Raw genomic sequence first — 25,788 nt, 5'->3', positions numbered from 1 at the left:
TCATGTCAAATATGCATTTCAAGGGGCCATGATATTTCTGCACACCGTTAAACACCAGAGCTGCGGCACAGAGACACAGCGCAGAGTCCTGTGGGAGCAGAGCAGCTTCAGACTGCCCGACGACGCTCACAGAATGTCTTTAACAACATACTCATTCCACTAAAAGAACTGAAAGTTAAACTGAAAGTTAAACAGGGTAAGGCGCACAGAGACAGAGGGACAGCAGCTTCTTTCCCCTGGCACCTGTGAATGATCGGAGGATTTACAGCGTGAAAGCGGTACTGTGGAGTTCTGGCAGGGCTGCGGGATCACATGCTGCAGATGAGCCACAGAACCCAGGATCGCCCAACACTTAGGACCCCGCCTGGATAAACCCCCCCCCACAGATCTCATATATGCATCTGTGAGGACGCGCTTCCTAAAATCAAGTTTTAAAATAACAGCTAGCATCTTCTGCACCGCCTCGCATGTCCGACCACCGGACCACCACCCTCACGTGGGCCCAGGAGTCAATAATACATTAGAGTCTGCTGCAGGCAGCTGATCATAATACAACATGTGGTGGAAACACTTAGCAGACCCCCCCCCCCCCCCCCCCCCCGCTGCGTTTGCTTTGTCAGACGTGAGAAGCGGGAGTCTTAAGTACAAACAGAAAAGAAACAAGTCTTTATTCATTCTGGTGCATTCCATACAAAAATTAAATTTCCTGATTGGCTTGGCAAAGCGTTCTTTTGGCAACTGCTTTCCAAACTCCACCAACTCATAACGGAGGAGAGGAAGGACTGTTCCATCTGTCAGAACCCAAAAACACACAGAGAGCAGGACAGCTGTCAGCGTCTGTAGGTCCATATCCTGTCTGCACTGATCATTACAGTATCTCCTGTCCTCGTACTGCCTGTTACTGTGGAGCCGGGGGGGGCATGAGCTGTGACACCAGGCTGCTGACTACAGCTACAGAGACGGGCTTCAGCTGGTGGGCAGCAGGATGCAAAGGGAGGGAAACAGGGCCAAAGGTTATCTGAGTGAGGCAGTACATGGATGAAGGTGGGGGGGTTGGGGGGGTGTAGCACTGCCCCTCGGTGTCCTATCGGTCCATTTCATCCAGCAGGGGCGTGGCGTCTCCAGCCAGAGACATGGGAGTGCTCTCGATCATGGGGCTGGGCGACGGGCGGGGCGTCATCCTCTGGGCCTTCTTCCGCCCCTCGGCTTCCTTCTCCTTCAGCCACTGTTCGGCCATCTTGCCCCAGTCGACGGCGGTGGAGCTGGTGCTGCTGCTGCTGCTGCTCGGCCTGCAAGGGGGGGGCAGAGAAGGAGAAAATCTGAGATACGGTGGGCTGCTGTTTCAGACTGGAGGGTTAGCACCACCTAGTGGTTAAAACTAGATAATCATTGAAACATTTAGTCTGGAGGCGGGGAGCCTCGGACATGTTTCACATTCAGGAAACACACATGAGCCCCGGAGCTTACTTTGGCTGCAGCTGCGGCTGCAGCTGCGGCTGCTGCTGCGGCGGCTGCTGCTGCGGCGGCTGCTGCTGCTGCGGCGGCGGCTGCTGCTGCGGCGGCGGCTGCTGCTGCGGCGTGCGTCCTCGGGATGAGGTGGAGGGCGAGGGCGTGCCCGACGAGTGCCCGTGATGGCTGCTGTGATGGCTGTGATGGGGCAGGTGTGAGTGGGCGTGGGCATGAGAGTGTGAGGACTGGGGGGTGGAGCCAGGGTACTGCGGCGTGCCCAGGGCCTGCTGGCTGGGCGTGGTGTAGGAGTAGCTGGGCGTCATCATGGGCGTGGCCATGGGCTGCTGAGGTGTGGCAAAGACCTGCAGAGGACACAGCAGAGCTCAGGCTGGTGGGGCACTTAGTATCAGAGGAAACAAGTCCCGTTAGAATAACCTCAGAAGGATTCAGGATTAAAAGTCCGGTTAGAATAACCTCAGAAGGATTAAAAGTCCGGTTAGAATAACCTCAGAAGGATTAAAAGTCCGGTTAGAATAACCTCAGAAGGATTAAAAGTCCGGTTAGAATAACCTCAGAAGGATTCAGGAAGTTTAAAAAGGTTTAAAAAGGTTGAAACTTTTTCCGTTTCAAACTTGAACGCTTTAAATCATTTGGTCTCATCTTTCACACTGTGAGCTGTGGAAGGCTGTTAGTGAGGAGAAGCTGAAGAAGCTAAGAGCAGGTCATCATAACTGCCCCTTCACCAAGCCTCTGCTTTACAGTTACCCCAGGAGCTCATCAACTCCATTCATTCTGCTTTAGTTACCCCAGGAGCTCATCAACTCCATTCATTCTGCTTTAGTTACCCCAGGAGGTGGACTCCTGCATTCTACCAGAACCTGCCCTAAACTCCGGCTGCCCTTACATGATAAGCAGAGGAACTGCCCCCTCCGCCTCCTGTGCTGCCACCGTAGCCGTACTGGCTGGAGCCCCACTGTGCGGGGGTGGTGTTGGGGTTCTGGCCCTGGCCCGTGACTGCGGCGATGGCGCTGAACATCTGAGAAGTCATGTTCCGAGGGAGGGCGTTGACAGCTCGCGTCAGGTCTGGGGAGGAAGGAGGGAACCCATGAGAACTCATTCTGGAAGTTTAACTCATTCTGTGAGTTTAACTCGTTCTGTGAGTTTAACTCGTTCTGTGAGTTTAACTCGTTCTGTGAGTTTAACTCGTTCTGTGAGTTTAACTCGTTCTGTGAGTTTAACTCATTCTGTGAGTTTAACTCATTCTGTGAGTTTAACTCATTCTGTGAATTTAACTCATTCTGTGAGTTTAACTCATTCTGTGAGTTTAACTCGTTCTGGAAGTTTAACTCGTTCTGGAAGTTTAACTCGTTCTGTGAGTTTAACTCATTCTGTGAGTTTAACTCGTTCTGGAAGTTTAACTCGTTCTGGAAGTTTAACTCGTTCTGGAAGTTTAACTCATTCTGTGAATTTAACTCATTCTGTAAGTTTAACTCGTTCTGTGAGTTTAACTCGTTCTGTGAGTTTAACTCGTTCTGTGAGTTTAACTCGTTCTGTGAGTTTAACTCGTTCTGTGAGTTTAACTCGTTCTGTGAGTTTAACTCGTTCTGTGAGTTTAACTCGTTCTGTGAGTTTAACTCATTCTGTGAGTTTAACTCATTCTGTGAGTTTAACTCATTCTGTGAGTTTAACTCATTCTGTGAGTTTAACTCGTTCTGGAAGTTTAACTCGTTCTGGAAGTTTAACTCATTCTGTGAGTTTAACTCATTCTGTGAGTTTAACTTGTTCTGGAAGTTTAACTCGTTCTGGAAGTTTAACTCGTTCTGGAAGTTTAACTCATTCTGTGAATTTAACTCATTCTGTAAGTTTAACTCGTTCTGTGAGTTTAACTCATTCTGTGAGTTTAACTCATTCTGTGAGTTTAACTCATTCTGTGAGTTTAACTCGTTCTGTGAGTTTAACTCGTTCTGTGAGTTTAACTCATTCTGTGAGTTTAACTCGTTCTGTGAGTTTAACTCGTTCTGTGAGTTTAACTCGTTCTGTGAGTTTAACTCATTCTGTGAGTTTAACTCGTTCTGTGAATTTAACTCATTCTGTGAGTTTAACTCATTCTGTGAGTTTAACTCATTCTGTGAGTTTAACTCGTTCTGGAAGTTTAACTCATTCTGTGAGTTTAACTCATTCTGTGAGTTTAACTCGTTCTGGAAGTTTAACTCGTTCTGGAAGTTTAACTCATTCTGTGAATTTAACTCATTCTGTAAGTTTAACTCATTCTGTGAGTTTAACTCGTTCTGGAAGTTTAACTCGTTCTGGAAGTTTAACTCATTCTGTGAATTTAACTCATTCTGTAAGTTTAACTCATTCTGTGAGTTTAACTCATTCTGTGAGTTTAACTCGTTCTGTGAGTTTAACTCGTTCTGTGAGTTTAACTCGTTCTGTGAGTTTAACTCGTTCTGTGAGTTTAACTCATTCTGTGAGTTTAACTCGTTCTGTGAGTTTAACTCGTTCTGTGAGTTTAACTCATTCTGTGAGTTTAACTCGTTCTGGAAGTTTAACTCGTTCTGGAAGTTTAACTCATTCTGTGAGTTTAACTCGTTCTGGAAGTTTAACTCGTTCTGGAAGTTTAACTCGTTCTGGAAGTTTAACTCATTCTGTGAATTTAACTCATTCTGTAAGTTTAACTCGTTCTGTGAGTTTAACTCATTCTGTGAGTTTAACTCATTCTGTGAGTTTAACTCGTTCTGTGAGTTTAACTCGTTCTGTGAGTTTAACTCGTTCTGTGAGTTTAACTCGTTCTGTGAGTTTAACTCGTTCTGTGAGTTTAACTCGTTCTGTGAGTTTAACTCGTTCTGTGAGTTTAACTCGTTCTGTGAGTTTAACTCATTCTGTGAGTTTAACTCATTCTGTGAGTTTAACTCATTCTGTGAATTTAACTCATTCTGTGAGTTTAACTCATTCTGTGAGTTTAACTCGTTCTGGAAGTTTAACTCGTTCTGGAAGTTTAACTCATTCTGTGAGTTTAACTCATTCTGTGAGTTTAACTCGTTCTGGAAGTTTAACTCGTTCTGGAAGTTTAACTCGTTCTGGAAGTTTAACTCATTCTGTGAATTTAACTCATTCTGTAAGTTTAACTCGTTCTGTGAGTTTAACTCATTCTGTGAGTTTAACTCATTCTGTGAGTTTAACTCATTCTGTGAGTTTAACTCGTTCTGTGAGTTTAACTCGTTCTGTGAGTTTAACTCATTCTGTGAGTTTAACTCGTTCTGTGAGTTTAACTCGTTCTGTGAGTTTAACTCGTTCTGTGAGTTTAACTCATTCTGTGAGTTTAACTCGTTCTGTGAGTTTAACTCGTTCTGTGAATTTAACTCATTCTGTGAGTTTAACTCATTCTGTGAGTTTAACTCATTCTGTGAGTTTAACTCGTTCTGGAAGTTTAACTCATTCTGTGAGTTTAACTCATTCTGTGAGTTTAACTCGTTCTGGAAGTTTAACTCGTTCTGGAAGTTTAACTCATTCTGTGAATTTAACTCATTCTGTAAGTTTAACTCATTCTGTGAGTTTAACTCGTTCTGGAAGTTTAACTCGTTCTGGAAGTTTAACTCATTCTGTGAATTTAACTCATTCTGTAAGTTTAACTCATTCTGTGAGTTTAACTCATTCTGTGAGTTTAACTCATTCTGTGAGTTTAACTCATTCTGTGAGTTTAACTCGTTCTGTGAGTTTAACTCGTTCTGTGAGTTTAACTCGTTCTGTGAGTTTAACTCGTTCTGTGAGTTTAACTCGTTCTGTGAGTTTAACTCATTCTGTGAGTTTAACTCGTTCTGTGAGTTTAACTCGTTCTGTGAGTTTAACTCATTCTGTGAGTTTAACTCGTTCTGGAAGTTTAACTCGTTCTGGAAGTTTAACTCATTCTGTGAGTTTAACTCGTTCTGGAAGTTTAACTCGTTCTGGAAGTTTAACTCATTCTGTGAGTTTAACTCATTCTGTGAGTTTAACTCGTTCTGGAAGTTTAACTCATTCTGTGAATTTAACTCATTCTGTAAGTTTAACTCATTCTGTGAGTTTAACTCATTCTGTGAGTTTAACTCATTCTGTGAGTTTAACTCATTCTGTGAGTTTAACTCGTTCTGTGAGTTTAACTCGTTCTGTGAGTTTAACTCATTCTGTGAGTTTAACTCGTTCTGTGAGTTTAACTCATTCTGTGAGTTTAACTCGTTCTGTGAGTTTAACTCATTCTGTGAGTTTAACTCATTCTGTGAGTTTAACTCGTTCTGGAAGTTTAACTCATTCTGGAAGTTTCTCTAGCCCCTTTCACACTGAGGAATAAACCCGCGTTTAATCCGCGAATTTAGTGTGTCCGCTGTTGCGTTCACACTGACGACCCGGGCTGCCGTGTCAACTCGACTTTCGACCCACGTCGGACCCTAGTCTTTTTGCAGAGCCGAGTTTGATGTGAAAGCAATTGCGGGTCGGATGTGGGCGTGGCGTGACGTGGGGAGTTTAAAAGACAGAATGGACAGCTGATTCAGAACAACAGCGACAGGTGAGGACAAGTTTCACTCTGTTTTACATCAAGTTCGAGACATTTTTGAAGATGGCCAACTGGGGAGACAATGAGGTCCGCGAGCTCCTCAGCCTCCGAGCAGAGGACGTTATTTACCACCACATTTCGGGGACGGTGAAAGATGGACCTCTGCTGGAAGGGCTGGCGAGAAAGATGGGAGAGCGCGGTTTCCCACGCAGCAAGACGCAGGTGACCAACAAACTAAAGGCCATGAGGAAAAAGTTCCATGCTGTTAATGACCACAACGGCAGGAGTGGCAGAGGGCGATTGGACTGGCCATATGTGCCACGCCATCTGGGGAGGAAGCCACTCTGTATTTAACCCTACCTCCGACGCATGGCTTGTGCCTACGTCATTGTACACGCCCAGCATTTTATGTGTTTCATGTGACGCTCTGCCACTAGGCCACGCCCCCGGAACTCGGCTTCAGGCGACACGGGTCACCTAACACGCCAAGCGTTCACATTGCTCGACGCGGGTCGAAGGTGCAATTTGGACCCGCTAAGGTAGCGGGTCTCAGTGTGAAAGGGGCTTCTGAGTGGGGAAGGGGCGGAGCTCACCTGCAATGTTGATGTTGGCTGGGGTGGCGTTCAGGGACGCAGGAGTCCTCGTTCGGCTGCTGTTGGTTGGAGTGATGCCTTTGAGGGAGGAGAAAGTGTCAGTCATCTGCAGTATGTTTCAGCAGTTTTATAATCAGTCTGAAGGGTTTCAGTACCTGGAACAGGCTCCTGGTAATGGTCCTTAAACCAGCGGAAAAGCCCGTTCACTGTGGGAAATATCTGGGAACGGTAGCGGAAGCCGTCCGGGGTGATGGTCACATACTCAATCCTACGGGGAGAGAGGGGGAATGGTGATGTTCAAGAGCAGCAGAAACCTTCTCTTTGGGGTTAGGATTACCCTTACCCTAACCCCCTAACCCTCTCCCTAACCCTAAGGAAGCCCCTCCCACCACCCAAACCTTAACCTTAAAGGACACAGAAGGATAAAGAAGGATAAAGAAAAGCTAAGGGGGTGCCTAAACTAAATTAAGTATATTTAAAGATCCAACAAAAGGCTTAGACGAAAGTACACGGGGAACAGATCACACTTAACACCTGAAGAAGACAAAACTAAAGTCGAAACGTTGTGAAAGAAGTGTGAAAAAAAACAAATATACTAAGCTAACTATTGCTAACTAAGAACCTAATTTTTGGAAAGTAAGGGAAAGAGAAAGGATCATTTTCATGTCCAATATACCAACCCAATTTTGTGTTTAAGGGGACATTGTAGCGAAAGGCAGGGTGTGAGAGTGCACTTCCGTTTCCTCTTCGGAGGAGCGGACAAACCTTCATTTTCCTAACCCTTTAAACCCTTTTGATAAAGCTTATAGTTAGGGATGGCTCAGGTGATCCTGAAACATCCCATAGTTAAGCTGCTATAGGCCCAGACTGCTGGGGGGACTCATCTGTCACACCTTTCCTCACTTTACTCTCTTTTTCCCCCCTTTTATTTCTCAAATGACATTATGTATATGTGACATTATTGTGGTCATTAACTCGTGTTTCCCTGTTCCAACAGATATCCTTTGAATGGTGTTACCATTCCCTCACGTGGGAATGTACATTATTAATACGGCTGCTGTTCAGTGAGACGACTGAAAAGAAGCTCACTGAGACGAGCAAGTCAAGGACAATGAAAGCATTTCCAGGCTGTCGCTCTGACCTGAAGCCAAAGAAACGCAGCTGCAGGCGGTTAAATAACCGGGCCGACAGAACCGATCCCGGCTCCCAGCCTACCTTCTCCTCTGCCCCTCGTTAGGATGAAGAAGATTAAAAGCTTAAAACAATCAGCTCGTTCTGACAGAGCTGATGGCCACACGGGGTCTGGATTGGTCAGAAACTGTACTTTAACTGTATTAAAGCAGGTGGATGATCATATCTGAACAGACTCAAAGGTGCTTGGAGGCTCATACTCCTGAGCTGAAGATGGTGGAACTCTGAGGAGGCGGGACTTTCAGTGTTTTGGGTTCTGTGTGGCCCAAAGAGAAGGAGCCTCTGTGACTCTGTGGGTGTTTAAAGCCTTGAATGCAGTCGCTGTGAATATGTATGCTGAGCTTCTGCGAGGGGAAAGTTGAACATTTCTGTTCATCATTTACATTTATGTGTGAGCGGAGTCATCTTTACAGCCAGGAATCAGAACATCATCTGCTCACCGAGGTTTTCCACGAGGCTGGTAGCCCAGGATGAACTTCCCTGGCAGCTCTTTACAAGCTGAGATAAAGTAAGGGATGAAAGTAGGCTTCTCCCTCTTTATCCTGACCAACACCTCCTCCATTTTCTGTCAGGGAGAACAAATCAAAGTCATGATGACAGACAGCAGAATATAAAGCTCACGGTTCCAGCTCCAGCCTGATATACAGCCACATACCTCCTTGCTGCCCCCGTTGCAGTCCTGGAAGTATTTATGGGAAAGCAGATCTCGTGCGAATGAGGCCATGGGCTGAATGTACCGAGCAGTGATCTCATCCAGATCCTCAAACTCCTGCACAGAACCACAACTTGTGAACAAAGAGGCAGAGAGCACACTTGGTAGATGAGGCAGTTCAACATGTTGAAGCCTACTTCATTATTGATCCAGAGAGTGTGCCCTAAGCTGAAGGCATTCTCTTTGCCTTCTTCCCTCACATCCACATGCTGGTAGATGCCATCAGCCACCTGGGAACAGACACAACCAGAAAAGAAGATGTTGGAAGATCACATCAACACCAGACAGGCTGTGGATCCATTAACAGGGGATTTGACTGCCTTTTGTCCCATTTCATCCCAGCCAAACTGCTCATTTCCTGCTGCTTCTCTTACTTTCCAGGTGACTGTGAGGTGGTTCTCTCCCTTGCTGCTGGGTCTGATGATCAGGTCTCCCTGGTCCAGGGTCTCCATCATCTTCTCTGCCTGGTTGAAACTGATGTTGTGGAAGTTGGGGTGGGCAATCACACGCTTTATATACGCTGAGGAGACAGGAGATGAATAGATAAATAACTCGTTATATGTTATTATTTATTATAGATAAATAACTCCGGGATGTGAAGGTTCTCAGGTGAGTACAGCACATTAAAGAGTTTGTGTTTATACTCACGCGTTCGCTGCTGCTTCTTCTTGAGCTCTTCGTCCTGTTTCTGATCCTCAGACTCAGTGTCAAAGTCATAGTAGGTATCCTTTGGAAGCTTCCATTCGTTGGCCTTGTCCATCAGATCCGAGGTGCGGCACGTGAGGTCAACACTGAATTTCTCAATGTCAATTTTCATGATGCGGCAGTGAACCGTCATGCCCACCTGAGGGAGAAGGCCATGAGGCAGGAAGGAAATGAGACCAGTGATTAGAGATGTAGCAGGACCAGCTAACAGAGATCATCTTATTGTAGAGGTTTTATCTCAGTTCCCAAGCAGAAGTCAAACCAATACTTTACCTTGACTCTCTCCTCGGGGTGTTTGACCACCTTATCACTCAGAAACTTGGTGGGAATGAATCCCTGGACACCGTTGTCTAAGCGGGACCGGACGCCAATGGCCTGACCTGGACATGAGCCGCTGTCAAAGTGGTTCCACACCTGCAGCAGAGGCAAAGAGAACCATGAAAGGAGAGCTTTGCTCTGAGAATCATCCCCTGAAGGTGGTAAAGAGCTGATGGCGTACCTCACTGAGCTCAGGGAAGTTGTCCTGCTGGCAGAAGGGACACTGCCACAGGCCCGTGGCGTCGTTACGGATGGCCTGGTCGTAGCTCTCTCCCTGAGGACGGCGGTGAGCGATGCCGGTCACGATGCTGGTGATCAGCTTTCCTGAAGAAAACATGGTGAAACAAGCGGAAACCTTTCTCAGCCTCAAAAGGAACAAGAAACATTTGAGAAGTGACACCTTCAGCTCTTACTGTAAATGACTGACCTCATCTTCATTTTTAATCAATATCTTTGTGTGTCGCTTCAAGCTTAAAGGGTGAAACGATGCCAAAGCTGCTCCGGGTCAGAATAGGTTTAACAACTGAGCCATCTCCATAAGACTGACTGGTAATAGTTAGCAGCCCACTTACATACACCAAACCTAAAGGGTTAATCCTGGGAAAAAAGGAATGTATATGAGTGTACCGATATAAAAGGTCTCTGGAGTCTCCTTGGTGAGCATATTGAAGACCTCCTCAGTGTTGGGGACCCTGTAGACGACTCGGAGGTCTTTGTACCTGCAGCTCAGCTCAGCTCGGATGTCATACAGTGTGATCCCCTTGTTGCCATAACCCTGAACAGGAAAACAAGAAAAGGACGGTTGATAGAACTTCAGATTCTGCTGGTGTGTCCGGATTTCAGATAGAAAACCAAGAAATGAGCCAGAATAATAGGTTTATATAGAGATCCAGAATAATAGGTTTATATAGAGATCCAGAATAATAGGTTTATATAGAGATCCAGAATAATAGGTTTATATAGAGTTCCAGAATAATAGGTTTATATAGAGTTCCAGAATAATAGGTTTATATAGAGATCCAGAATAATAGGTTTATATAGAGTTCCAGAATAATAGGTTTATATAGAGTTCCAGAATAATAGGTTTATATAGAGATCCAGAATAATAGGTTTATATAGAGTTCCAGAATAATAGGTTTATATAGAGATCCAGAATAATAGGTTTATATAGAGTTCCAGAATAATAGGTTTATATAGAGATCCAGAATAATAGGTTTATATAGAGTTCCAGAATAATAGGTTTATATAGAGTTCCAGAATAATAGGTTTATATAGAGATCCAGAATAATAGGTTTATATAGAGTTCCAGAATAATAGGTTTATATAGAGATCCAGAATAATAGGTTTATATAGAGTTCCAGAATAATAGGTTTATATAGAGTTCCAGAATAATAGGTTTATATAGAGTTCCAGAATAATACGTTTATATAGAGTTCCAGAATAATAGGTTTATAGAGTTCCAGAATAATACGTTTATATAGAGTTCCAGAATAATAGGTTTATATAGAGATCTATAATAATAGGTTTATATAGAGATCCAGAATAATAGGTTTATATAGAGATCCAGAATAATAGGTTTATATAGAGATCCAGAATAATAGGTTTATATAGAGATCCAGAATAATAGGTTTATATAGAGTTCCAGAATAATAGGTTTATATAGAGATCCAGAATAATAGGTTTATATAGAGATCCAGAACAATAGGTTTATATAGAGATCCAGAATAATAGGTTTATATAGAGTTCCAGAATAATAGGTTTATATAGTTCCAGAATAATAGGTTTATATAGAGTTCCAGAATAATAGGTTTATATAGAGATCCAGAATAATAGGTTTATATAGAGATCCAGAATAATAGGTTTATATAGAGTTCCAGAATAATAGGTTTATATAGTTCCAGAATAATAGGTTTATATAGAGTTCCAGAATAATAGGTTTATATAGAGATCCAGAATAATAGGTTTATATAGAGATCCAGAATAATAGGTTTATATAGAGTTCCAGAATAATAGGTTTATATAGAGTTCCAGAATAATAGGTTTATATAGAGTTCCAGAATAATAGGTTTATATAGAGTTCCAGAATAATAGGTTTATATAGAGTTCCAGAATAATAGGTTTATATAGAGTTCCAGAATAATAGGTTTATATAGAGTTCCTGGCTCTGCTGACCCTCGTTTCCCTGAACAGGCAAAGCAACATCACACCTGTCTCTCAAGCTCCTCAGCAAAGGCATCCAGATCCAGATCTTTCAGGCGTTCTGGGTTCTCCAGAATCTCCTCCAGAGCACCAGCTGGGTTTGCATCTTCTGCAGACTCGTCGTACTCCAGGGCATCCACAGCCATCTTACGAGCCCACTCGTACGTCTCAGGGTGGACGCGAGAACCGTCCAGAACCTCTATGTAGGAGTCGGTGCTGCCGGGTAGATGTGAGAGGAACAGAAATGTCTAACAACGGTACATTATGGGAAATATCTGCAGGATCAGAAAATATAACACCAACCTGTCCCCCAGTGATGCGGTGTCAATCTTTATGAAACCAGCACAGTTGATGAACACCTTGGGCCCCATGTGACACATGGTGACCAGCTGGGTTCTGTTTTCCAGACGAGTGTTGTTCTGCTTCAGAATCTTCAGAGAAAGAGGAGCACAGTGCAGATCAGGGACTATAGAGCCAGCTGTAGCAGCACAGAAGCTCCCCATACAGGCACACAGCCTACCTTCAGCAGGTGGGAGCCCTTCCTGGGTCCCAGGCCGCACACGTACTGGACCAGGCTCTGAGTGTGAGGGTGGGCGATGGCCCGGTTCACGTCTACTCCCACCTCATTGACCCGGTTGATGAACTCACAGTAGAGAGCGCAAAGCAAATCCTCCTTCACCACGTGTTCCTGAAACAACCAGAGTTTTACTCCCTGATTTATTGCGTCCAAGTACAGAACCAAGTATAGAACCAAGTCTGCTCTAATTCATTTAAAGGTTTTTCTGAGGCTCAGTTGGGAGAAGCAGACGCTCATGTCCCTGGAGGGTGTGATGTTGGGCAGAATAATCCTGCAGTACATCAGCATGCTGCAGAATATTATATACTGTATACTATATAATTATTATATTATAATAATTATATATATATATATATATATGTACAGTGTACAGCCACAGACACCCACAGAGCCATCAGAGCAGATGAACCCGCCTCTCGACCCCTCACCTGTAGTGGGTGCAGCTTAAGGCAGAGGATATCCTCGTCCGAGCTGCACACCTGAGCGTACTCCACCAGGGGATCCTGAATCTTTCTGGCTATGGAGACAGCCTGTCGCAGCAGGTGAGGATAATCCCTGAAGTCCGTCTGCTCAGGGGAAAGAAAGAAACAGGAAGAGGAGGATTGGGCCTGTGAGTGAACTGGCTGTGAGTCACTACCACAGGCTAACAATGTCACCACTGATACATGTGGGTCTGCATGATGAGGAAGATGAGGAAGGTGTTTACCTCTGACTTCTTGCTGTTCATGTACAATGTGGCCAGTTCATTGTCAATCAGTTCCACTCCAACAGCAGGCAAAGAGGACTCCTGCTCCAGCTCACTGATCGTCCTCTTTATGTCTTCCATGATCATTTGGGCATCTCTGCACAAATAGCATGTTGTAGTTATTCAGAGCTGAACCTGCATTCATTCAGAGCGCCTCTCTGAGGCTTCAGGGAGTTGGGGCAGCACACCAACACGTCCTGCTGGCATTAGTGGAACCCAATGAGCCTCCCTGGCTGTGCATGGTTCAGATATCAATGTGTTTGTATTCAGGGAGATGTAATGTGTTTAGATCGACAGGAAGAGAAGACTTTACTATTTCAATAGTAGAAAAATGTAAAATAACTTTTTCAGCTGTTAATGAACCCAAATATTAAAATAATGGGGGATACAGTTATACATAAAACAAAGTCTAAAGTCTTACCGATTTTCTCCAGCTACTGCTACAACATGAGGTTTCTTGCTGGACAGAAACTTTTTCAGAGTTTCAATATCGTGGGCCTGCAGATGAAAGGATGAAAAGAACTCACTGACATGTTCAAAGTGTTGAAACAAAGAGCTCCCACAAGGTGGAAAAATGTACCTTCTTCTCTCTCTCATCCTCCCGAAAGGCATTCCTCCTCTTCATGAAGTAAGGCAGACGGAGGAAGTCCACGACCTCTCCTTCCCCGTTTAACAGCGCACAGAAAACTGGTGTGTCTCTGTCAGAGTGAGGGTCAGATCCATGTTAGAAACTGCCTCTACTGCTGCATCAGTCACACAGGGAACATGCATTTTATCTCTGACTTTTAGCAAACATTTAACTGTCAGCACAAACAACTCAAGCTGTGCATATAAAGGGAGAAAAAGGCTGGAGGCACACCTGCTGGGCGCATAGGCAACACCCAGCACCCTGATGCCTTTCCCCTGACTCTCATCCATCAGGTCATCGTCCTCCTCCACCTGCTGATCAGGTCTGTACGGGGCCACCTTAAGCCAGTTATACAACCGGCGACAGCAGGACTTAAAGAGGAAAAAAAGAACATCATCATGTGGGTTGAGATTAAAACAAAATAAAACAAACAACATGAGGACTGTGCTGTGATGGTTAGCTTTACAGAGCAGTGTTGAGGCGATGATGTAAATCCAGCTGGTGACCATTTACCTTTACGATGCTCTCTTTGGCCTCAGCGATGAGCTTGCTCTTGAGTTCTTTGGCCATCTGAGGGTAGAGGAACTGATTGAGAGCTCTTTCGATGGCTAAAGTTCGCTGCCTGTTCCACTCCTGCACCTGGTGGCTGAACTCATCCCTGTAGTAGAACTGCTTGATCTCATCAAAGTATGTCTGATCCCCAGCATACCTGAACAAAGGACACAAAAAGAAGAGCCTTAATGCTCCAGTGAAAGCCCTTTGACCTGCAGGGGTGATGGATAAGATGGATAAGAGATCCAGCTGCAGCCCAGGGGAACCTTTTAAACTTATCAGCTCATCCTTCCTATTTTAGGAAAGGTTTGAGGTTCTTCAGCAGATGTTATAAATATAAACTACGGTGTGTAGGAACAACACAACCAACAGGAATGAAGCTTTGAGCATTTAGGATCCATTTCCATCCATATCTACTTACCCCTTGACCCCTATTAAATCTATACAGATATCAATGGAGAGAAGTCCTTCATCCTCTGCCAGGCACATCTTCAAGAACTGATCCCCATTCAGCTCCTTCACAGGCTTGTTCTTCAGATACTTGAAGGAGTAGGCGAAATGAGCCTCATCAACCTCCTGTTGGAAAGCAACCAGATGGAGAGATGAACTAACTTCTGCCCAGGATGTCTGATTCGTTTCACTTTCACACATCTGCCCTCAAACGCACCTTTTTGCCCTTCTTTGTGGGTTTGCTGTTGATCTTGGCCCTCTCCTGGAAGGTCTGACGGAGAACGTGTCTGACCAGAGGTTCTCGAGCGATCTGCATGGCGACCATATACCTGGTTCCTTCCAGCACGGCCTCAGGAGTAGCGAACTGGCTGCAGACGTAGTCTTTGGCCAGCTCCAGAGGCTCAGCAGGGAACTGCTCCGTCTCGTGACGCTGGTAACTGTCTCTCAGATTCTCTCCAAACTGCTCTGGAGTCAATCCAAACTTTTTAGCCAGGCCATCTGTAGTAAAGAAGCCACAGAAAAAGAAGGGACTGTATTTGGGATGTTCACTCTGTGAGATAGTGGTGTCCATAGCAGAAAACTAACCGAGTCCCACGCTCTGACAGATGCTGTACATGTCCCTACGAGATGCCAACTTCAGATCAGGTCCTTTCGGTTCCTCTTCTTCTTCCACCTCCAGTTCTTCCTCCTCACCTAAAATTGACAGGCGGTTTATTTAAATACAGGACAAAACATCCTTTAGTTTCCATCCATGACCTTCTACTGACCCATCTTACCATCTTCAGACACCTCTTTGATCTTCTTCAGTCTCTTCTTGCTGACTTTGGCAGCGTTCTGCATTTTTGGGATGTCTCGGCCATAGTAGAGCAAAAAGTGATTGTACACATCGCCCAGTTCCTCCAGAGTCTGCACATCTTTCAGCCTTTAAAGCATAATAAAAGGTGTTTCAATCAAAGAGAAAAAGGACGGTGAGAAGTCAATACAATGTTCTTGTTTCATCTAACTGCTGCTTGTTTAGTGCAATCTAAACCAAAGACAGAACATGCGGGTTCATCTTGACTGTACCTCTCCATGTCAGAGGTGTCCAAAGGACGGATGCCATCAGCCAAAGGTTTGTCAGGGTCAGCAGAGATCTGCTCAAACTGGTAGGACTGCATCTTCTGAAAAAGACGGGTCAGGTTCTGCTTCCGCGTCTTCAGCTGAGTCCACTGGTGGGGGGGGGACAGAGACACACAATAATATGATGTTTTAGAAACCAACTGCAGAAGTCATCACTGAGTCTGAACCATTTCATAGAACACGGTACCTTTTCATCCCACTGCCACACCTTCCACAGGTCATTGATGTTGAGCTCTGGCTCCACATATTCTTTTCTGTAGAAAGCTATGAACGGGACCTTCAAAAAAAAAAAAAAAAAAAAAAAGTTACATTTTGGTCTCCTGAAGACAGACTGACAGACTACAGACTGACAGACTGACAGACTACAGACTGACAGACTACAGACTGACAGACTGACAGACTACAGACTGACAGACTGACAGACTACAGACTGACAGACTACAGACTGACAGACTACAGACTGACAGACTGACAGACTGACAGACTACAGACTGACAGACTGACAGACTGACAGACTACAGACTGACAGACTGACAGACTGACAGACTACAGACTGACAGACTGACAGACTACAGACTGACAGACTGACAGACTACAGACTACAGACTGACAGACTACAGACTGACAGACTACAGACTGACAGACTGACAGACTGACAGACTGACAGACTACAGACTACAGACTGACAGACTGACAGACTGACAGACTACAGACTGACAGACTACAGACTGACAGACTGACAGACTACAGACTGACAGACTGACAGACTACAGACTACAGACTGACAGACTACAGACTACAGACTGACAGCCTACAGACTACAGACTGACAGACTACAGACTGACAGACTGACAGACTACAGACTGACAGACTGACAGACTACAGACTGACAGACTGACAGACTACAGACTACAGACTGACAGACTACAGACTACAGACTGACAGACTACAGACTGACAGACTGACAGACTGACAGACTACAGACTGACAGACTACAGACTGACAGACTACAGACTGACAGACTGACAGACTACAGACTGACAGACTACAGACTACAGACTGACAGACTACAGACTACAGACTGACAGACTACAGACTGCAGACTGACAGACTACAGACTGACAGACTGACAGACTACAGACTACAGACTGACAGACTACAGACTGACAGACTACAGACTACAGACTGACAGACTGACAGACTACAGACTGACAGACTACAGACTGACAGACTACAGACTACAGACTGACAGACTGACAGACTACAGACTGACAGACTGACAGACTACAGACTGACAGACTACAGACTGACAGACTGACAGACTGACAGACTACAGACTGACAGACTACAGACTGACAGACTGACAGACTACAGACTGACAGACTGACAGACTACAGACTACAGACTACAGACTGACAGACTACAGACTGACAGACTGACAGACTACAGACTGACAGACTACAGACTACAGACTGACAGACTACAGACTGACAGACTACAGACTGACAGACTGACAGACTACAGACTGACAGACTACAGACTGACAGACTACAGACTACAGACTGACAGACTACAGACTACAGACTGACAGACTACAGACTGACAGACTGACAGACTGACAGACTACAGACTACAGACTGACAGACTACAGACTGACAGACTGACAGACTGACAGACTGACAGACTACAGACTACAGACTGACAGACTGACAGACTACAGACTACAGACTGACAGACTACAGACTGACAGACTACAGACTGACAGACTGACAGACTACAGACTGACAGACTGACAGACTGACAGACTACAGACTGACAGACTGACAGACTACAGACTGACAGACTGACAGACTACAGACTGACAGACTGACAGACTACAGACTGACAGACTACAGACTGACAGACTGACAGACTACAGACTACAGACTACAGACTGACAGACTGACAGACTGAGACTACAGACTGACAGACTACAGACTACAGACTGACAGACTGACAGACTACAGACTGACAGACTACAGACTGACAGACTGACAGACTGACAGACTACAGACTGACAGACTACAGACTGACAGACTACAGACTGACAGACTGACAGACTGACAGACTACAGACTGACAGACTGACAGACTGACAGACTACAGACTGACAGACTACAGACTGACAGACTACAGACTGACAGACTGACAGACTACAGACTGACAGACTACAGACTACAGACTGACAGACTGACAGACTACAGACTGACAGACTACAGACTGACAGACTACAGACTACAGACTGACAGACTGACAGACTACAGACTGACAGACTACAGACTGACAGACTGACAGACTACAGACTGACAGACTGACAGACTGACAGACTACAGACTGACAGACTACAGACTGACAGACTGACAGACTACAGACTGACAGACTGACAGACTACAGACTACAGACTACAGACTGACAGACTGACAGACTGACAGACTGACAGACTACAGACTGACAGACTACAGACTACAGACTGACAGACTACAGACTGACAGACTACAGACTGACAGACTGACAGACTACAGACTGACAGACTACAGACTGACAGACTGACAGACTGACAGACTACAGACTGACAGACTGACAGACTACAGACTACAGACTGACAGACTACAGACTGACAGACTGACAGACTGACAGACTGACAGACTACAGACTACAGACTGACAGACTACAGACTGACAGACTGACAGACTGACAGACTGACAGACTACAGACTGACAGACTACAGACTACAGACTGACAGACTGACAGACTACAGACTACAGACTGACAGACTACAGACTGACAGACTACAGACTGACAGACTGACAGACTGACAGACTACAGACTGACAGACTGACAGACTACAGACTGACAGACTACAGACTGACAGACTGACAGACTGACAGACTACAGACTGACAGACTACAGACTGACAGACTGACAGACTACAGACTACAGACTACAGACTGACAGACTGACAGACTGAGACTACAGACTGACAGACTACAGACTACAGACTGACAGACTGACAGACTACAGACTGACAGACTACAGACTGACAGACTGACAGACTGACAGACTACAGACTGACAGACTACAGACTGACAGACTACAGACTGACAGACTGACAGACTACAGACTGACAGACTACAGACTGACAGACTACAGACTGACAGACTGACAGACTACAGACTGACAGACTACAGACTACAGACTGACAGACTGACAGACTACAGACTACAGACTGACAGACTGACAGACTACAGACTACAGACTGACAGACTGACAGACTACAGACTGACAGACTACAGACTGACAGACTGACAGACTGACAGACTACAGACTGACAGACTACAGACTGACAGACTGACAGACTACAGACTGACAGACTGACAGACTACAGACTACAGACTACAGACTGACAGACTGACAGACTGAGACTACAGACTGACAGACTACAGACTACAGACTGACAGACTACAGACTGACAGACTGACAGACTACAGACTGACAGACTGACAGACTGACAGACTGACAGACTACAGACTGACAGACTGACAGACTGACAGACTGACAGACTGACAGACTACAGACTGACAGACTACAGACTGACAGACTGACAGACTACAGACTACAGACTGACAGACTGACAGACTACAGACTACAGACTGACAGACTACAGACTGACAGACTGACAGACTACAGACTACAGACTGACAGACTACAGACTACAGACTGACAGACTGACAGACTACAGACTGACAGACTGACAGACTACAGACTACAGACTGACAGACTACAGACTACAGACTGACAGACTGACAGACTACAGACTACAGACTGACAGACTGACAGACTACAGACTGACAGATTGACAGACTACAGACTACAGACTGACAGACTACAGACTGACAGACTACAGACTGACAGACTGACAGACTACAGACTGACAGACTGACAGACTACAGACTGACAGACTGACAGACTACAGACTGCAGATTTGAAGCTGTACCTCAAACTGTTGATTCCTCATGAAGTTAAGGGCCTCTTTGATCTTGGCAATTGTGCTGGGTCCTTTTCTGCTGAAGTTTGTGGTTGTTCCTCTGTCAAGATAATCCGTGCTTTCCTGTTGATGACGTAGACAGAAAGGAAGATTTATTTTAGTTCCAAAGAGGGACAAGTCTACAGCCGATCTAACTCGCATAGGAAATCTCAAACCAAACAGAAGACTGAAATGACACAGCTGTTTGCAGGGAACAGTCCAAATATGTTGTACCTGCATGGAGATGGTCAGAGTAGAGAACCCATGTCTGAAGATCCACTCTGCTTCCTCTTCCAGCTCATCATCTTCAGCAGGTTTAACGGGGATGGATCGTAGCTACAAAACACAAAAGCACCAGACTCAGCGACGGCATCCGACGAACGCAAAACAAACACGCCGACGAGTCACGGACCCATGACCACGCACCTGGAACCTCTCGGGCATGTCTGTAGACCGGATCTCATTGTCCTGGTCAGTCATGTGACTGCTCTCCAGCTCACTGGGCTCATAGATTTCAAAGATGCTCTTTCTCCCCAGCCTCCTCTTGGTCTGTTTCTTGGGTCGGTCCCATCCCTCTTCATCTTGATCCTCTTCCTCCTCTTCCCCTTGGTCATAAGCGTCTGCGTCAAAATCCGCAAAGTCGAAGTCGCCACCAAAAATCTCCTGAGCTTCCTGGAGGGCTCTGTGGAACGATGCAGAAAGAGTTGCACTCATTCAACACTTCCTTTCTCAACGTTTCTCCGACACCAACCGACATCAGTGTACAGAGAGAAGGAGTCTCTGTCTGTAAAGGTATAAATATGACCACATTTACACAAACAAACACACTCACGCATCTGTGTATCCTGAGAACTTCTTGCCCCTCTTTTTGGTGATGGGTTGGCCATCATCATCCACAATAAAATCATCTATATCTGTGGAACAGAAGCACAGATTTAAAACTAATTCCTTTTAAACAGCATCCATGTCAAACAGTGTTACCATGTTTAGTTCATCGTCATTTAGTATTTCTTTTAAACAGATTTATTGAGATTTCTGCCAACCTGACTCTTCATCCTCTCCTTCCTCGTCATCATCTGCATGTTGGAGGGGCTCCTCGACAGCCTCCCCTTCCTCCAGCTCACCGTCTCCATCTCCATGAAAGATCTCATCTGCAATCAAGTCCTTCTCGTCGTCGTCTTCTTCATCATCGTCCAGTGTTTTTACGCGGTCATATTTCTTCTTCTGTGACACAAGACAGGCACAGCATCAGTAAACATGTCTGGCCTGTGCCATCTGAAAAAAATTATCCACCCACCCATCCATCCCTCCCTCCATCCATCCATCCACCCATCCATCCATCCATCCACCCACCCACCCATCCATCCATCCCTCCCTCCATCCATCCATCCACCCATCCACCCATCCATCCACCCACCCATCCATCCACCCATCCCTCCATCCACCCACCCATCCATCCCTCCCTCCATCCATCCATCCATCCACCCACCCACCCATCCACCCATCCATCCCTCCATCCATCCATCCACCCACCCATCCATCCATCCACCCATCCCTCCATCCCTCCATCCCTCCATCCACCCACCCATCCATCCCTCCATCCATCCATCCATCCCTCCATCCATCCATCCACCCACCCACCCATCCATCCATCCATCCCTCCATCCATCCACCCATCCCTCCATCCATCCCTCCCTCCATCCACCCATCCATCCATCCCTCCCTCCATCCACCCACCCACCCACCCATCCGTCCGTCCATCCATCAAACGTCCAGGATAATGTGAGGCTAACGCTGGAAATTCTTTCTTGAATTACCCAGGAGAAATATTTACCTGAAACAGTACTCACCCTTCTTTTTACTTTCACACCCAAATTTTCCTCAATCAGGTCGAGATCATCGTCATCCAGGTAGTCGTCATAATCTACAGAGACAAAAAGTCTCTATGAGAGGAAGCAGCCTCGAGATACGGTGCACTTACCTCAAATTAAGTACAAAAATGGAAACTTTAGATCTAAATATTGTTTTTTTTGGCATATTTATACCAGAATAACTCAGTACTCATACCACTAATCTGTATAACTGCAGCAAGCTAATAATGTTTCGTATCAAAATGGACTTTCTTGGATCATGACAGAAAAAATATAAAGAAAAGAGACTTATCAACAGAGAACTAACATCAGGCAACATTTAACCAGAACAGTGGAACTAATGTGTAGAAGGGTCAGTCGCATTGCCTGCTCAACAGATGTTAGAAATTTGCTTCATAATCCTTCTTCAGGAACATATTCTCTATCATTTTAAAATCTACGGATCAACTCATTCCAGTACAAAAGGAGAGTAAAGATGACTCGTTAAAAATCAACCAATGACCACGTAAATTCAGCAGTTACCTTGTTAACCAGTTCAGTATCATACAGAGAATTCACACAGATACCTGAAAGAACACCAATCAGATCACTTTTATTGTTTCCTCCAAGGTAATCTAAAATCTGTAAAGAGTTTGTTTAAAATGATGGTTTTTAATCTAAGACAAATCAAATGTATTTGAAGTCATAAGAAATGAATATGAAGCAGAAACCATTGTGATACTACCTACTGAGCTGATTTTCTCACTCTGTCATTTTTCAGACCACATGACTCAGTAGCTGGCAAAGAAAACTCAACAATAAAACCCGACTAAATGCTGTGGACAATCTCAAATGCAACGCCTCCATAAAAAGTGTACAAAGTGTGAGGGCAGCAGTGCCTGAATCCTTCTGAGAGAGAGGGAGCAGCATCACAGCAATGCAACAGCAATGCAACTTCAGAGCTTCTCAGTTACTGACCGACACAAACTGAACGCGTCAGAGGTGACGACAGCAGGCCATCTCACATGTGACTTTCAGGCAGAGAACTTCAGAGGCGTCTTTTTTTTGACTCATCAAACCCAAACAACATTCCTCAGCACCAGAGGCTACCAGAGAGTCTACGGACAGTAGCTGTGATTGGTCAGGGATTCCCAGGAGCTCTTCTGATCAGCAGGCGTCACTACTGAGCACTCAGAGCCTCGAGAAAAAAAGAATTTTTCAACGTATTTGGCAAGAAACCTTCAAGCGATTAGTTTAGAGGCATTTTAATTCATAACGTCTTCAAAGGTCTGAACCTGCAACCATTGACGATGGGACAGCTACGAGCTTCTTAAAGAAATCTTTATGAACTTACTGCGCTTTTTACGTCGATGCCTCACTTCCTCCTCCGAGTCGCTCCCTCTCCCACTTCCACTTCTTCCGGGTTCCTCATCCTCCTCTCCATCCTCATCTCCATCATCAATCAAACCCCGCAAATTTCCATGCTCATCTTGTTCCTCTGGGTTGACAACATCTTCCTCTTCATCTGTTGTAAAAAAGACAGAAAAGTTGTCCACATGGAAGTCCGGTTATTAGACACATCTCCAAAGCTAAAAGCCTTCAGATCTTACCATCTTCCTCTAAAAATCTCTGAGTCTTCTTCGGCTTAAGATCCTTCTCCTCAAACTCCTCCTCCGATTCCTCTGCCTCGCTCTCTATAAAGTCTGACATGGCCGCCGATCCTGGTGAAAGCAGACAAGATGATATTCGCATCACCAAACGTTAGAGTCATCTCCTACGCCTGGCACAGATATAAAAACCAAATGTGCACGAACGCTATTCATGACACAACAGTTTCACACTGAAATATCCGGCTTTCTTTAAAAAAACAACCTTTATGTCGTCTAAAGATTGGGAAATTTGCATTTTAAAAGCGTCTGAAAATACTGTAGATTCAATCCTCCTGGTTTATTGTGCCTGTTTATCATGTGCATACATGTAAATATATATTTACTGCAACTCAAACAGAGGAATCTTGTTAATACAAGTTTGATCTTACAGTGCCGTCAGGACTGTATATACACATCTGTATTTTTTTAAATTCACTTTTACACAATTAGTTAAAAACAATTCATAAGCGCATACATCACAGGAGTGGAAGTCCCACTGTACATCAATGCCTTCTGGCACATTTACATGTTTTAATGTCCTTTCAAACGACAAGTAATACTCATTAATACTACAAATGTTTGCAGTCAATTTGGCAGGGTGTATCGCTCTACAACTGTGTTGAAATATCCAAGTTACAAAATAAAAACCCCCAGAAAGATACAAGTTTGGAGGTAGAAAAGAAAAATCCCATCTGAATGTCGCAATGCGCACAGACAACATCTGCGGAGATGACCAACACACAGGCAGTCTGCTTTAATCCAACGGTGGCTGACATTATCCAGAAGACACATTAACGTTAAGTCGTGAACCAACTGCCCATTAAATCGATTTAAAATAGAAATGTTTGCCTCTAGCTAATGTTATCCTCATCAGCTAGCAACCACTGACGATGCTAATCAATATTAGCAAGTTAGCTAGTGAACCGCATTTCAACAAGTAGCTCATTATTCATTTTATAGTTCTTTAAAACTCGTTTGTTCTCAGCGACATCTAAAATAGCAAAGAACGTATTGCCTGAGCAAGCCAACCACTGCAGAAATCAAAGCAAGGCCTCTGAACCCACTCCAAGTCTAACATTAGCTGGCTAATGCTTTAGCATAGCACTGAGTTAGCCTGTACGAGCTAACGCTTTAGCATAGCACTGAGTTAGCCTGTACGACAACAACCAGCATCAGCTTGAGCGACGGTTAGCTTCACAGCACAATGTAGACATGGCGAAAAAAAGACCACGATCAAGTTGGACTTACACGTCTTAATATGGCGATAAAGTCCGAACAAAATAATTAGGAGTAATAACTGCTATGTTTTGTGTTTTGTGTTTCGGAGCTTGCACTTGTAAAAAATGGCCGAGAACAAGCGGCGTGATGACAATTCCGGTGTACCGTCAATTTCTGTTACCCATGGAATTCTTCTTCTTCTTGTAATTTATTGGCGGTTAAGCATCCGTAATGTTGCATTACCGCCAGCAACGGTACAATTATGTAACTGCGGGTTGGAGCGTCGACGAAGGAGTGACAAAATCAAAAAAATAAAATAAATAAATAAATAAATAAATAAATAGACAAATAAATGAACAATTCACTAAATAAAAAATAAACAAAATCCTTAAAAAAGTCCTGTAGTCTTTAAGAAATTAAACACAAATCTCCAAGCTGAGGGCACAGAAAAGGAAAGTAGTCCCTCAAGAGAGAGCCTGGTCTCCCCCAGTTCTCTAACCTCGGAATTCTTCTTCCACCTCCGTGCTCGTAAAGCCTGGCAGATTCATTACCGCCATCAACTGGTGTAAAGTGAGGAGCAGGGGATCAGACAGATGGAAGATGAAAAGGGATTATTTTAGCTGAAATAGTTTAAGAATCTTTAACCGTTTTAGAAATGTTACGTGATAAAAAACTTTAGCTTGTTTTTGCTTTCCTTAAAGAGGATTATATCGCTCAGTTATTGTATTCTCTACAATAAAGTAGTACAATCTGATAAAGTGAAGTGAGCATATATCCGGTTGGGTACTTATATATTTTGAAAAACAATTTAAAAAAGTATTTCTCAAGTTTAAGATTAATCATATTTTCTCTCCATATCATATCTTTGGATGCCTTTCAGTTTTGTTATCATTCATGCTGGCTTTGAACCTGTAGATAGAAATAGAATATAATAGAAAAATACTTTATTCCCAGATCTTTCCCCCCTTATATTCGTTAGTGTTTGTTTGGTCACATCATTATCTTATATCAGCTCTAAACTATCGGTCAGAATTCACATGTAATACAACCTCCTGTCGTGATGGAGTTCCTGAATCTAACAGGTCACAGATTTTCACGCAACACCTGGATGTAGAAAGGACACTTCCAAAAGGCATCAACACACCGCCCCCTGCTGGTTAACCGTCGAGTGTGCACAAAACGACACAAAGACGTCGGTCGGAAAATTGTAGCAACGGTGAAATTGGGTGGGGGTGTAGCCGTT

The 25,788-nt window shown here is 44.5% G+C and overlaps 1 protein-coding gene across 1 annotated transcript; it reads right to left on the bottom strand.

Annotated features, from left to right (window-relative positions):
• Positions 1–651: 651 nt before the first annotated feature.
• supt6h (SPT6 homolog, histone chaperone and transcription elongation factor) lies at positions 652–24,741 on the bottom strand. The gene is made up of 37 exons (XM_075487045.1): positions 24,576–24,741; positions 23,289–23,399; positions 23,033–23,203; positions 21,679–21,752; positions 20,872–21,052; positions 20,661–20,742; positions 20,255–20,510; positions 20,063–20,164; positions 19,799–19,912; positions 15,954–16,043; positions 15,713–15,855; positions 15,424–15,569; positions 15,233–15,340; positions 14,865–15,145; positions 14,619–14,773; positions 14,159–14,354; positions 13,877–14,016; positions 13,598–13,715; positions 13,439–13,515; positions 12,979–13,114; positions 12,701–12,838; positions 12,216–12,383; positions 11,999–12,126; positions 11,704–11,911; positions 10,124–10,271; positions 9,678–9,820; positions 9,452–9,592; positions 9,122–9,317; positions 8,848–8,993; positions 8,611–8,703; positions 8,417–8,530; positions 8,202–8,326; positions 6,726–6,838; positions 6,571–6,648; positions 2,354–2,532; positions 1,468–1,811; positions 652–1,289 (listed from the first exon to the last, which is right to left on the bottom strand). Exons 2-37 carry the CDS (start codon positions 23,386–23,388, stop codon positions 1,085–1,087), a joined length of 5,337 nt encoding a protein of 1,778 aa, XP_075343160.1. The 5' UTR covers positions 23,389–23,399; positions 24,576–24,741; the 3' UTR covers positions 652–1,084.
• Positions 24,742–25,788: the final 1,047 nt, after the last annotated feature.

Source organism: Odontesthes bonariensis, chromosome 16 (genome assembly GCF_027942865.1).
Source record: "Odontesthes bonariensis isolate fOdoBon6 chromosome 16, fOdoBon6.hap1, whole genome shotgun sequence".
In the NCBI taxonomy this organism is placed as follows: Eukaryota; Metazoa; Chordata; class Actinopteri; order Atheriniformes; family Atherinopsidae; genus Odontesthes; species Odontesthes bonariensis.
This window is presented reverse-complemented; position numbering and strand designations above follow the sequence as displayed.

Coding starts and splice junctions, on each gene's coding strand:
- supt6h (XM_075487045.1), bottom strand. CDS start 23,388: ATGTCAGACTTTATAGAGAGCGAGGCAGAGGAATCGGAGGAGGAGTTT. Junction 20,743..20,871: donor AGGAGAGGATGAAGAGTCAG/GTTGGCAGAAAT, acceptor TCTGTTCCACAG/ATATAGATGATTTTATTGTG. Junction 6,649..6,725: donor TTACCAGGAGCCTGTTCCAG/GTACTGAAACCC, acceptor CCTCCCTCAAAG/GCATCACTCCAACCAACAGC.